This window comes from Rhincodon typus, chromosome 10, assembly GCF_021869965.1.
Source record: "Rhincodon typus isolate 14 chromosome 10, sRhiTyp1.1, whole genome shotgun sequence".
In the NCBI taxonomy this organism is placed as follows: domain Eukaryota; kingdom Metazoa; phylum Chordata; class Chondrichthyes; order Orectolobiformes; family Rhincodontidae; genus Rhincodon; species Rhincodon typus.
The window spans coordinates 6,532,289-6,547,605 of NC_063341.1; the positions used below are offsets into that span (position 1 = coordinate 6,532,289).

The window sequence follows — 15,317 nt, forward strand, 5'->3', positions numbered from 1 at the left end:
AACTGGGTCATTCAGGATGAACATTTAACTGTGGAAAACTTTGGCTTTTATTATTTGAAAATGTTTAAAGTTATGTACTTGGAAGTGTTCTACAGAGATATGTCTACCATGCAAGTTGTGCATTCTATTAAGTTGGACAGTTTTTCTCAACATCTTACTAAAATTACTTCAGAAATCTGAGCAGCATCTCTTTTATATCCAGTCAATAATTTGATTAGAATATTTTGTTGCAAAAGTAATGATGATACTAATCTGGAAAATTCCAGAATTATAATGCTGGGTAGACTGCCATGTCCTCTAGAAGTTGCATGCAGTCATTCCAACAAAAGAATTGTCTCATATCATTGTTATTTCACCTTCTCCAGGCTTCCAGGACAAAACTGTGTAATCATTAATAGTGTAGAGCTAGATGAACACAGCAGGTCAAGCAGCATCAGAGGAGCAGGAAAGCTGACGTTTCGTGCCTAGACCCTAGACCCTTCTTCAGAAAAAGGGTCTAGGCCCGAAACGTCAGCTTTCCTGCTCCTCTGATGCTGCTTGACCTGCTGTGTTCATCCAGCTGTACACCTCGTTATCTCAGATCCTCCAGCATCTGCAGTTCCTACTATCTCTGAATCATTCAGAGTTCCCAGGTCAATTCTGATGAAGAATCATGAGATTCACAAGAACCCGCAAATTTTATTTAACTTAATAAGCAGGCAATGCACCAATGCTTTTTCTTGGAAGTTATGAAAATTTATTTTCGGGTGATGTAAATATGCATTTATACAGCGTCTTCCACGTTCTCGGAATGTCCCAAGATGCTTTACAGCCAATCAAGCATTTTTTGAAGTCCCTGTTGGAAGTTACTATTGAGTCTACACGTCATTCAAAATACCTTCAATCAAATGATCTCCTAATTTCATTATTTAAGCACTGGATTTCTACCGTGTTATTTATGGTACATACTTCAGTGTAAAAGAATTACTGGATTATCAGGGGCAGACTACTTATTCCCCGACCCCCCGAATGGTGTGGTGTACAAAACCATATTTTGAAAAGCCTGAGAGGCAGGAGCAGTTTTTGAAATGCTGCACTTTAATTGTTTCTTTTGCTGTCAACGGATGCCTATGAAGTTCACTCTTAGCCGAAATGCTTTCTTTTTCTCGACTTCTAAGTGCAATGAGCAGAACTGCTTATGAATAGAGGAGATAACCTGTTGACTGTAAAATTTGAGGCATGTTTAATTTTCCCCAGCCATCAAAAAACTCAGACCTAGAACAGTGGCACTACCTCGGTTTTACCTTCATGGAGTTCGACTGCACTTATTTTCTATATACCTGGGTCAGTCCTGAAATTCTTCCACAGGACTTGTTTAAATGGTGGATGGGTAAATGGTTAACTTGTAATTCAACACTGCCATTGCATGAGCTACCTCAGCTTAAGGTGGATCGCAAACATGGTGTGATTCACTGTGGTCCTGATCGTCTGTGTGTAAACGTTGAAAGCATTTGTACTCTCACCCATCTGCTAAGGTTTTACTCACATTTAAACTCCCAAACAGTTCCTTTCTCCAGTGGATTTGGACATATTTTTAAACTTTTCATTTGATTTAAAAAGGAAGCTAAACTTTCCCGACATACAGATTTTGTCTCCGTTTATATTGGGGGAAATCGGGAAGGAATTGGACACCTGGCTCGGCCTTAAAAGATCGCTCTGATAGGCTCCAGATGGAAACTACCCGTTGCTAAGGAGGGGGTCCTTTGCCGTTGTAGTATTCGCTTATGGGGGAGAAATAATTCTGTATTTGTGTGAGCAAGCTTGGAGAACAGAGTTTAGCTCTGGAAGGGGGAAGAAAATAAATGATTTTGTGACCTTTACCATACCCAGTCGAAACACTGGAACCTTTTCAAAGTCTGCTAATTTTCAGTTGGGAGTCTCGTTTGGAGGTGTAGAATTACCGAGCATGGATGTCCCAGCGTGGTGCTTTGTTGCTGCTGAGTTTGAGGACAGGTACTTAAATCACGCACTGCACAAATGCACAAAGCTTAGCAGAAGTGGATGGCCTGTATTTTTTCCAGTTCAGTTATTGAGATTATATTGATTTGTGGTACTGTTTTGGGACTTGTATATTTCATTTCACGTTGAATGAATTTTCAATTGTGTCAACTCTTGGCTTTGTTCATAGAAGATTAAAAATTAAGGTCGTTTCACGATAGGAGAGAAAACCAAAAATAGCTGTATCAGCTCACTTTCAGGTAGGCAGCGTATTGGTTGAGGGAGTGTAATTCTGCTGCAGCTGAGTACTTTGTGTTGAATTATTACACTCAAAGTCACTATAGGAGTGTACCAATAATTAAAAGCAGTGTGCAGCATTTTACAGAATTTGTTTCAGAATTGTAAAAAAAATTGATTTGGTGGAGATTCTTAGGAATGTAATAGTGGGGAAAGGTGAGAAGAAATCCTAAATATGCCTTAAATACAAAACCTCCTTTACAGTAAACATTTTTAGCATGGTGAAGAGGCTTTTAAAGTACTGCTTTAACTTGGCATGAAGTTGTTTGATAGAATTGGCCTATCTGAACTGTAAACGTGCTTGAGAATGTGCGTATCTGCAGGATATCAAATGTTTACTGAAAAAGTCAGAGCTGAGTGTTTCTAAAATTTAAAACTCTCCTTCTGCGATTGCTTTTTTTCATTTCTTCCTCTACCCAATCCTGACACCATTCATTCCAAAAGAAAATGCATCTACAAGGTTCATCAATTTTGTTGCTTAATCAATCTGACTTTGGATCAGAATGCACTTCCACATTATGGTCAGAACCTCCTTCCTCCTACTCCCAAGCAAGTAAACCAAGATTTGCTGCATCCCCTCGAGGGAAACTGCATGTATCAGTTGACAGTAAAAGTTAAACTATAATTTTATTGGTCAGTTTATCCTCACCTTTATGTGTTTATTTGCTTATATTTGTTCAACTCACACTTAAGAGATTTTCTGATTGCATCAAACTATGAGCAGAAATGACATTGAGGCACAGCAGTTATTGAACTTCTTAACCCTGTCAGTTAAATGGATTGCTTCCTTCAGGCCTTTTCTAATAGAAAGTATTATGAAAGTAGTATTTTGTGCAAAATGCACTTGAATGTTGGCAATGTTTTAATCATTGCAATTTGAAATGATCAAGCTGAACACATACTATCAAAGCATGTTGCTCATTTGTGGAGACACACCAAAAAATTTGAATCATTTAATCTATGGTTTAATTGTCTGTGTAATGTTATTACTGTTTCTGGCTGGGTTGGGATGGGCAAGGAGCAGTTGATTCCTGGATGTGTTACAACGCATTCAGCTGATTTTCACATCACAGTGCTTTTGATGGCGTTATCAGAGAATGGGATTAATCAATTTATTTTCTTAATGCTGATTTTGTTTTGTGTTTGACGGACTGCGCTCCTGTTTTCCAGCTGACCCTGATCCTGACTCTGAGCTAGTCTGTTCAAGAGCTTAAATGTTCCACAACTGAAGATGAATTGATTGCTATGCTGCCAGTAGAGACACCTGAATTACTGCTCTATTTTCAAAATAATAAAAAAAGGTTAGGCCAAGCAGATGTGATAGGACTTCGGGAAATGATGTTGTGGAAGCATGGTGCTACTGAAGGGATAAATGGGAAGTAGGCAAATCCCAAGTATTGAGAGAAAGAGTGAGCCAGACCATGGGATGTGTTAAAATAGTGTTGTCAGATCTTTTTATTTAGTTATTTCTGGGATATTGTTATGAATGACATGGCCATCAATTGTATGTTTCTAATTCTCCACGTGATGGTAGAGGGAAGCTGATTTCATAAACCAGTAGAATCCTTGTTGTGAATGTATTTTCACAGCATTTTCCGGTTAAAGATGTTCCAAGTTTTTGACCCAGTAAGAATGAAAGAACTGCGATATATTTCCAAGTCAGGATAGTGTGTGGTTGGGAGGGGAACTTGTGTTTGTGGTAATGTTGCCATGCACCTGTTGCCTATGTTCAATGTAGTGGATGTGCCAGGTTGGGAAAGTGCAGTCGAAGAAACTTGGGTGAGTGATTGCAGAGTATCCTATAGATAGTACTTAGTTCCACCACTGTGCACCAGTTGTAGGGGGAGAGAGAGTGCTGAAGTTGATGGGTCGGGTGCAAATGAAATGGGCTGCTTTGTTCTCTCTAATTGTCAAGGTCCTGATGAGTTGTTGGAGCTGCATTGATTCGAGCAAGTAGGGAATATTTCATCATACACCTAACTTCTGACTCGTAAATTGTGGACAAACTTTGGAGGGCCAGGAGGTTAATTGCATTAGAATTCCCAGTTTATGACTGGCTTTTGTCCTGATCCAGGATGTTTCTGGTCAATGGTGACTCCCTGAATGTTGATTTACATGCAGTGGATTTGCTGAGTTGTTTCGCAGTTAATAAATTGTTTCTTGTAGCCTAGACACTGAGTATGTGTATCGTCAGTTTGCTGCAACTTATAAATTGTGTGTCAGGTAATGAATTTTTAAGGAAGCCCACTAGTTTTCTGAATTGTGTTAGAATGTGTTCTCAAATCACTGCTTGTAAACGTATTAAATTTTGAGCTGTGAAGCAGTCTTTTCTTGTCTCAGTAATAAACCATGGTCATTTTATAGTTCTGCACCAGACTATAAATATACTATATTATGTATTATGATGTTTGATCCTGTTCATTCCAGCAGATTCCTTGTGAATCAGAGCTTTATATGCAATTTATTAAAAGTATTTATTTCTCCCTTTTTAAAAAATTATTTTCTTTCCCATGTTGAAGACTTATTTGTTGCTTTTTAAGGTTACCCTGAACTGGACTGCAGGAACGTTTAGATACCATTTGCCTGCAGTAGAGAAAAAATGACTGTCTGGTGGTGTGAAGCTCCCTCCGGTGGCTGGGAATTGATGTAAAGTGTCTTGTTTTTGCTTTTTTTTCCCCTCAACCATAGTATGCCATGGTGACATAAACAGCTCAAGCAACAAACAATATACCACTTACTGCATTATTTTCGAGTAATCTAATGATTGTGTATTCTGTATGACTCTAACAAATAACTATAATCATCAGACAGTGACTGGCCAGGATGTGGCTTTGGGGGGAAAAGCATTGCTACTCCCATACCAAAAATGTTACGCAAGTAAATGTGAAATAGGAATAATTTATTTCCTGAGGTTAATTCTCTTCCTCCCCTCCCTTTGTGAAGATATCTCGTGTAGAATATTGTGTTCATTTTTGCAATAACTAAAGAGTGACTCAGACTTCACAGTGCAGTATTGCTTAGTAATCTGTGTTGTGGGCTTTGGCCCACAGGGAAAGCCTTTGATTGTTCTTGGCTGCTACCTGGACTATTTTAGCCAAGATGGTGAGAATAAACTGAGCTAAAATGCTTTTAGTGCCAGAAATAGTCAACAGGTCAGGCAGCATCTGTGAGGAGAGAAACAGAGTTCAAGGTTGAAAGCCTTTGTTTTAGAAATTTAACAGCATTTACACAAGTACGCAGGCGTGAAAAGATATTCAGATGTAGGAGATTAGGAAATTTTTTAAAAATGGTGGAAGGCATAAGGAGTGGTATTGAAGTGGAACAATTAAAGAAATAAAATCTCTGGGTCTGAAGGAACTGTAAATGATATAAATAAATATTAGTACATATATACACACAAAAACATTTTCCCAGTGGAAGCTTGTAGACCTTCCTCTCTTTGACTGTTCATGACTATGCTTCCAGTTGCCTTAGCCCGAAACTCAGGAATTTCCTTCTTAAACTGCCTTACCTTCCTTCCTCTGTTTCTCCATCTCTTACTCACACTCTATCTCTCACCACTCCTTTAAGATACTCTTTAAAAACTTAGCTCTTGGACCAAACTTTTTTGGTCATCTATCCTTTATATCCCCATATGTGGGTCTGCATCAAATATTATTTTTTAAAAGCTCATGTGAATCATTTGGAATATTTCATAATATGAAAGGTGCTACATAAAAGAAACTTACTATTTTTCTCCCTTACAATGTTACATTATAGCTTGAAGGGCAGCAATCATATTACATATTTAATTGCCCCAAACTTTGACATTAGTTGTGCAGGAGAAAGATAAGGCCATTCTTTTTATGGAGCCTACAGGATTATTTGAAGACCTTACACGCAGGATGTTAAAAGTAATACAGGTTAATCCTGACAGACAGTCATGTTCTTGAATATCAGTGCTCTAATGTAGTAAAATGTTGAAAGTCCTTATTTGCAGGAATTTTGTTGACAGATGTTTAGTAAATGGGACTGCTTTATTTCAATGCTCAGCCTTCAAGTTTATTGCAAGTAAATTGTCCTTTAGAAATTCCTTTGTGCCATTTTATGTCCCTACTTTGCACCTGTGGCTAAGTGAGTAATAGTTGTTTCTGAATTATAAGATTTGAGCACCAAATCCAGGCAATCATTTCATTGCAGTAGTAAAAGAGTGGAAATGTTGAAAATTCCATAACATTTGTTTAACGAAATGCAGTTGACCTCTCCTCAAGCCCTGACCAAAATTTATCCTTTATCTCAACTCCACAAAAACAGGTTATGCGGTCATTATCACAGTGCCATTTGTGGAGTCTTGCTCTGCACAAATTGGCTACTGTTTTTCTTACATGACAGCAGTGACTACATATCAAAAGTACATTATTGCCTGTGAAGAGGCACAAGATATCCAACATCAGGAAAACCATTATACAAATGGGCTTTTTAAATTTTTCCTTCATTTTTCGATTAGTTCACATTTAACTATGATGTCAGTGTTCACTTTTATTACTGGCTGGCAATCATAGTGATTTTTCTCAAACTGGATTCATCTGTAATTTTAGGTTGCTCAGTGGTTGGCATTGCTGCCTCACAGTGCAAGGAACGTGGGTTTGATTCCACCCTCTGGCGACTGTCTGTGTGGGATTTGCACATTTCCCCTCAGGGTGCTCTGGTTTCCTCCCACAGTTCAAAAATGTGCAAGTTAGGTGGATTGGCCATGCTCAGTTGCCCTGCAGTATCCAGGGATGTGCAGGCTAGGTGGGTTAGCTATGGGAAATGCTGGTTTACAGGGATAGAGTAGGGATCTGTCTGGTAGGATGCTCTTCAGAGAGTTGGTGTGGACTCAATGGACTGAATGGCCTGTTTCCATACTGTTGGGATTCTACGAATATGTACGTGATAGCATTTTTCTCATCTGTATTTGATGACTTCTGTATTAGTAGGTCCTTTTCCAGCGAGGGTAGTGCCTGACACATAACTGCATGATCCAGTAATATCACTTTGATGCATCCATGATGGGGTGTATTTTATAATGCAGGTTAGGATGTTTGAACATTTACTTTTAAAATCAATTTAGTTATGTCTGTATTAATTGTGGGTGAGAGTAGTGATTTCATTTAATAGCTTTTAACATTGGGAATCCAGGCATTGTTTATGCTTGATTTGACAGAATGATTAAATGTATAGTGAGAGCAGCTCAGGAGTAACACCCTAATTCCTCAGTAATGGGAAATTTAACTTAAATTCAATAACCAAATTAGGATAACATTTTAAATGTAGCCTTAAGGTTTTCTGCCCCTTTTTTCTGTACTGGTTTCCACAATACACAGGTAACAGTATCTAAGGAAGAGATGGATACAGTAAGAACTGCCAATGCTGGAGTCAGAGATAACAGTGTGGAGCTGGAGGAACTGGCCAGGCAGCTGTCGTTTCGGGTCGGGACCCTTCTTCAGAAATGGGGGAGGGGGAAGGGAGGTGGGGTGGTGATAGGTGAGTGCAGGTAGGCAGTGGTGGGGCTTGGCCAGTGAGGAAGGAGGAGCAGATGCACCACTGCCTACCTGCACTCACCTATCACCACCAGAACCAGCCAGCACGATTTCTTCTCCACCTCTTGCTTTATGTATGCTGCAAATGATCTGACCTTGAACTTCCTTTTGGTACTACTTTCAGGTTAAGGATCACCAGATCACATTGACCACTATTTCTTATTGTCCAAAACTTATTGATCCCTTTTACAATTGGTACAACTCTTAAACTAAGTTTCAAACATTTTAGGAAACAAAATAATTAGAAATGTTTCTTACTGCCTTTCTTGCTTCAGGATCAAAAGGCATGAATAACAATATAGGGCATGACTTGAAACGCAGAAATGTAAAAGCCTGGAAGGAGCATAGTAACAGGAGCACGTGGACAGATTGATGAAATAAGCAGGCACATGGCAGATGAAATTTGAAGTGGAAATATAAAATTATAACTTTTAGGATCAATAATGAAGAATGACAGTATAAACTCAGTGACACAATTTTAAAGAGTTCAGGCACAAAAGTATTTTGGGATGTACCTAAACAAGTCTTTGAAGATAGTAGAACAAGCTATGAAGGCTGTTAGAAAGACATGATTTCTTTCGCTTTATAAATATGGGCATCGATTGCAAAAGCAAACAAAATGCTTGGCCCAAATGGCAGAGAACACTGATTACTTTCGGAAGGATTCCACAGCCTCCAAAAGGATGCATAGGGACTTTATTCAAACACCAGAGATGAAAGACTTCAGTTATTTGTCATAGCCAGAGGAACCAGGGTTCATCTTCTGACAAAGGAGAAGGAGATTTGACAGGAGCCTTGAAAGATGTTATGTGTAAATCAAATATTTGAAAAAGCTCTAGAAACCAACCACCAAATTAACCACACCTTGAAGGGACACTTTTTTTAAAAAAACAAACTGCATTTTAAAGGACACTTCCAAAACTAAATCAAAAGTATTGTTTTGGGGTAGATGATGCACCCCAGCCCCTGTGGGGATAATGCCCGTTATATACCAGTGATCTCAACATGCTTCCTCAACCCAAGGGTTAGTAATCATAGAACAAAGATTCAAGGTAACCAGAGGTAACATGGCAGAACAATTTTATGTAGTAAATTGTTATGATCTAAAATTTATGACCCAGAAGATTGGTGGAAGCCGAATAACAGTAGCTTCTGAAAGGAAATTGAATACATGCTTGAAACTGAAAAATAAAAATGCAGTGTCTTTGTAAAGAACAGAGAGTAGGAATATTGGATAGTTTTCTAAGAGCACAGGTATCATGGGCCAAATGGATTCTTTCTGTACTGTATCATTCTATGGTTCTATGCCGTGTAGTCCTGACATGTATGGCATGCTATTGAGAAGAACAAATTAGCCAACTCTTTTGGAGCAAAATAAATAACGGTTGCATGAGCATGAGATCCAAGATCAAGTGGTTAGAATCTGTGCACTTCAGAATAGCTTGAAAGAATGGATGACTTGTAATTTGTGAAAGCCAAGTAATGTCGTTTGTATACGTTCCGTACCTTTCCATTGTTAGAACCATTCATTCTTTTTCAGTCAGCACTCATGGTGGTGCAAATAATTTAATTGGTATTGATTTCTACAGCACATAAGATCCTGACTGAGCAATATATCCTGGAGCTGTTTACAAACAGTTCATTACATGTTGCGTGTCACTCTGATAGTAGTGAGAATCATGAAAATTATGTCTGGCCATCGAGGATCAGTAAAGTATCTTTTTTCCCCACCACTGGTTGCACTTTCTGCTGACATTGGAGAAGATTCATGACCAATTACTATGTCATTGACAATGGAGGTGCCCTGGAAACCACTTGTAACTACTTTTCTGCTTTTACTGCACATACACATGACACAGATCCAGATTCTGGGCGGCACGGTGACTCAGTGGTTAGCACTGCTGCCTCACAGCACCAGGGGCGTGGGTTCGATTCCAGTCTTGGGCAACAGTCTGTATGGAGTTGGCACCTTCTCCCCATGTCTGCGTGGGTTTCCTCCGGGTGCTCTGGTTTCCTCCCAATGTCCAAAGATGTGCACTCAAGGTGGATTGACCATGCTAAATTGCCCATAGTGTTCAGGGATGTGTAGATTTAGGTGGGTTATAGGGGGATGGGTCTGGGAGGGATGGGTCTAGGCCCGAAACGTCAGCCTTCCTGCTCCTCTGATGCTGCTTGGCCTGCTGTGCTCATCCAGCTCTACACCTTGTTATCTCAGATTCTCCAGCATCTGCAGTTCCTACTATCTCTGCTGTAAGAGTTGGTGTGGACTTGTTGGGCCGAAGGGCCTGTTTCCACGCTCTGGGGAGTTTAAGTATACTGGTTCAGTCACTTGAATATGTGGGTGAAAGTCAGCTTTGTTAGGTTGACAATTAAAGCACAAATGCTTTCTGTTTCTGCAACTCAGTTCCACGTCACCCATGCAAGTTGCATATAATTTCTGACTCCGAGAAGTACTGTTAGTTTCAGCTACTCCAGTTCAGATTTTGTTACTTGGTAAAATGCATATAATAATTTTTTGGGATGCAGTGCAATAACTATTAATCATTTTTAATTGGACCACACCTTTTTTTAAATTTCAATACATATAAATATTATTATTTCCCAAAGTTTGAGAAGTGTGAATAAATTAGTGGCTTCATGTCTTGAGGATTGATAGCAGAATATCTTGTGTCTTTGGTTATTTTAATTTTTTTCTTGTAAGTTTTCTCCATATTACTCAGCCAGTGCATCCCTTGCCTTCATTTTGCCTTTTTAGAGATAAGCTTTTCCTTGGCTTGCATAAACCTAATAAAGTTTTTATGTTTTTCCTTTTATTGTAGGGTTTTTTCAGCAAACGATTAAAGGGCTCTATTAAACGAACAAAGAGCCAGCCAAAGCTTGACCGCAATACCAGCTTCCGCCAGATACTACCATCACTCAGGAATTCTGACAATGACCGGTAAATCTTCATTTTACTATCATACGTGTTCGGGTAGTGGAGTGTTAAATGTATGATCTGTGCAAATGTATAAATGCCCTTGGAATTGAGCCAATATTTCTCTTATTTCCTATTGCTGTGGGATGTATAGTTCACTGTATGGTGTGTAAGTGCATGATACAAGCCCAGAACTGACTTAAGTTGGTTTGTCTGTCTTAGCTTATCTCAGTTTGTGGAAATAGTATAATAGGAAGTTTGTGTGTGGAGTTGAGGGTGTTCAAATGAAAAGCAAGATCACTGTGGAATATGATAATAGTTTATTTGCAGGTTGGACAATTGGGGACATTTTTGACTACATACTAGCACTCTTGCAGTCTACACACTTTTCAGCTTTCAGTTGTTTGTGCATTTGCAAATCATTAAAATACACTTGCTGCATTGTGCAATTTCCATTAATTGAACTTCAACCTATTTCTATTGGCAAATGCTGAGCAGACAGAGAACCTGAGCTACATGAAGAAAATAGCTTGTGGGTTTCATGGGTGGTTAGTAGAGTAGTGAATACCAAGACCATTTCACAGTATTTCCCTTCTATTAATAAAGGACCACATTTGGATTTGTTGGGCAATAACTGAAAATTAAACCTATTCCAGTTTGTTCAGTCAACTATGTGCAAAAATGTGTTGCCCATACTCTTGGCCATTTCTCTTGCTCCTTCTTGTGACTTCTGTGTACAGTATTATTCTTTAGCAGCTCTACTAAAGGTCAACTTACTACTGGATCAAATTTTTCAGAAGAGCAAAGAGTATTCTGGGATTATTTGTTTCCTCCTCATGGAGAATGTTCCCCAGTTGACAGTTGTTTTATCTTTCAATGAAGTACAGCCACATCACATACTGTAGTTTAACTGCCATTTTGCACAGAAAGTAATCACAACATTTTTCATGATTGAGGCAGAAAACACAAACAACAGATACTAATCTTGGATCATTCTATTTGTATCATAGAAAATTATAGCACAAAAGGAGGACCTTGAATCCATCAGTTGTGTATCACCTCGCTCTTGGAACAGACCCTTGACTCCCAGTCTCTTACCCTTTTTTCATGTCCCTTCAATTATTTTTCTCTTTCAAAGACTAATCTGTTCTCCTTTTGAAGGCTGCTATTAAATTTATATCCGACATCCCTATCAAATCCTAACTATTCATTGTGTGAAAAGGCTATTTTGTCATGTCACTTCTGGATCTTCTACCAATCATCTTAAAAATATAACTACTGGTTAATAACCTTTGGCCATTGAAAACAGTTCCTCCTTTCTTACATTATCTCACTGCATTGACATATTAAATTTTGATATCATTTGCCTTTATAACATTTCTGCTTCAGTCTGTTCACTTATGTATAACCTCTTTGTTCTGGAACCATTCCAATAAATCTCTTCTGTACCCTCTTTAAAGTCTTCATGTGACACTCAGAGTTGGCAATATATAGTAATTCCTCTGGATACACAAGGGTTCCATTCCGAGAACCTCTGAGTGATGAAATTTGCAAGGGCGAAGCTCGTTTAAAAAACGTGACAATGTGATTTTTGCCCATGGATTTTGTTTTTGTTGTTACTTTTTTTTTTGGCATGTGTAGGCAAATTCACGATTTGTGATTTCACAGAAACTGAGGATTTACTGTAACACCAGCAGGCCTGAACTAACATTTTATACAGGCTTAGCATTACTTGCTGACTTTACTTTTATAAACCCAGGATTCCATGTGCTTTATTAACTCCTTTGCTAACCTGTCTGCCACTCTTTTTATTCGATCACTGGCTGGGCCAGCATTTATTGACCATTCCTAGTTGCCATTGAGACGGTGGTGGTGGTGAGCTGCTGCCTTGAACCACTGCAGTGCATATGCTGTAGGAATTCCAGGATTTTGACCCAACGACAGTGTAGAAACAGTGATACATTTCAAAGTCAGAATGGTGAGATGCTTGGAAGGGAACCTACAGGTGATGGTGTTCCCATGTGTCTGCTGCCCTGTTCTTCGAGATGGAATCGGTTGTGAGCTTGGAAGGTGCTGCCTAAGGATCTTTAGTGAATTTCTGCTGTGAGTCTTGTAAAGATGCAAATGATTGTAGGTGGTGGAGGAATGGATGTGCTAATCAAGTGGCTGCTTTATTCTGGATGGTGTCAAACTTCTTAACTGTTGTTGGAGCTGCACTCATTCACATAAGTGGGAAGTATTCCATCACACTCCTGACTTGTGCCTCATAGATGGTGGACAGACTTCAGGGAGCCAGAAGGTGAAATAAACATTTACTCCAAACCTTCGATCTGGTCTTGTAGCCATTGTATTTATATGGTGAGTCCAGTTCAGTTTCTGGTCGGTGGTACCCCCCACGAGGTGGTGTTAAGGGATTCAGTGTTAGTAACACCATTGAGTGTCAAAATGCGGAGTTAGAGTCTCCTTTTTATTGGGCATGGCATGAATGTAACCAGCCACTATTCAGCTCAAACCTTGTCGCATTTGACGTGGACTGCTTTGGTATCTGAGGAGTCACCGATGGTGCTGGACATTGTGCAATCATTGGTGAACATTCCCACTTCTGATCTTATGGAGGGAAGTTATTGATGAAGCAGCAAAGGATGGTTGAGCCTACGACTGTATCCTGAGGAACTGGGCCTCTGTGGTGCAGTGGTAATGTCCATATCTTTAAGCCATGAGGCCAAGGTTCAAGTCTCACTTGCTCCAGCGGTGTATCCTAAAATCCCTGAGCAGATAGAGTTCCTCAGATAGTAAACTTATGGAGATGTCCAGGACCTGAGATGACTGACTACCAGCATCCTTGGCTATCTTCCTTTGAGGCAGATCTGACTCCAACTTGTAGAGTTCTGATGAAGAATCACCAAGCTTGAAACGTCAACTCTGCTCTCTTCCCATGGATGCTCTCAGACCTGCTGAGTTTCTTCTGCTTCTTTAGTTTTTTTCAGACCTCCAGCATCCACAGTTCTTTGTTTCATTATGGCAGAGTTTTCCCTCAATTCCCATTGACTCCAGTTTTGCTCGGGCTCCTTGATGCCTCACCTTGGTCAAATTTGGCCTTCGTAGCAAAGGCTGTCATTCTCACCTCACCTCTGGAATTTAGCTCTTTTGTCCATGTTTGAATCAAGGTTGTATTGAAGTAAGGCACAGAGTGCTCCTGGTGGAACCCAGACTGGGTCAGTAAGCAGGCTGTTGCTACAAAGGTGCTGCTTGCTAGCACTGTTGATGACACCTTCCATCTCTTCACTGATGTAGTAATTTGCGGGATGGAATTGTCCTGCTCTTTTTGTTTATAAAATATACCTGAACAATTTTCCATATTTTTGGGCAGATGCCATTATTGTAGCTCTACTGGAGCAGTTTGGCTAGGGGAGCGGCAAGTTTGGAACACAAGTCTTCAGTTGTTAAGGCCCATAGCCTTTACAGTGTTCGGTACCTTCAACTGTTTCCTTATCATGTGGAGTGAATTGAATTGGCTGAAGACTGGCAACTGTGATACTGGGGACCACAGGAGGAGGCCAGGATGGATCATTGACTGAACACGTCTGGCTGCAGATTGTTGCAAACGCATCAGCCTTATCCTTTACACTGATGGTGCTAAATTCAGCGATCATTGAGAATGACAATACCCAGGGATTTTGCTCCTCCAGTGAGTTGTTTGATTTGATTTTTCCGGCACCATTCACGACTGGATGTGACAGGACTGCACAGCTTCAATCTGATCCGTTGGTTATGGGATTGCTTAGCTCTGTCTATTACTTACTGCTTCTACTGTTTGGCATGCAAGTTAGCCGGTTGGTAGCTTCATCAGATTGACACCTCGGTTTTAGGTATGCCTGGTGCTGTTCTTGGCATCCTTTATTGCACTCTCCACTGAACAGGGTTGATTCTCTGGTTTGTTGATAATGGTAGAGTGAAGGATGAGGTTGTGAGATTTTGTTGCAGTATATTTTTGCTGCTGCTGTGGCCCACAGTGCCTCATGAATGTTTCATATTGAGTTGCCAGATCTATTTGAAGTCTCTCCCATTTAGCACTGTGATTGTGCCGCACAACATGATGTAAGCTATTACCAGTGTGAAGGCAGGGCTTTGCCTCCACAAGCACTGTGCAGAAATCACTGTTACCAATACTGTCATGAACAAACGCATCTGCAGCAGACAGATTGGTACTGATGAGGTCAAGTATGTTGTTACCTCCCAATCTGCTGCAGATTCAGTCTAGCAGCACTGTCCTTTAGCCAGCTCAATCAGTATTAATGCTGTTGAGCCTATCTTGGTAGTCATTGAAATTCCCCAGAGACACTCTGCACCTTTGCCACCTTAGAGATTCCTCCAACATGGGGGAGCACTGATTCATCAGCCACAGGAGAAACATTTGTGGTAATCAGTAGGAGGTCTTCTTTCCCATGTTTGGCCTGATTCCGTGAGACATCATTGTGTCCACTGTCAGTGTTGAGGACTCCCAGGTCAACTCCCTTCTGACTGTATATACCACTTTGCCACCTCTGCTGGGCTGGCCCTTGCCAGTG

The 15,317-nt window shown here is 40.0% G+C and overlaps 1 protein-coding gene across 1 annotated transcript in view; it reads left to right on the forward strand.

The window, feature by feature from the left end:
* Positions 1-15,317, forward strand: part of LOC109913680 (ras GTPase-activating protein nGAP) — a 260,539-nt gene that overhangs the window by 172,312 nt on the left and 72,910 nt on the right. The window contains exon 5 of the mRNA XM_048602022.1: positions 10,655-10,773. Within this exon, the coding sequence (XP_048457979.1) occupies positions 10,655-10,773 (119 nt within the window). The remainder of the gene's footprint in view (positions 1-10,654; positions 10,774-15,317) is intronic.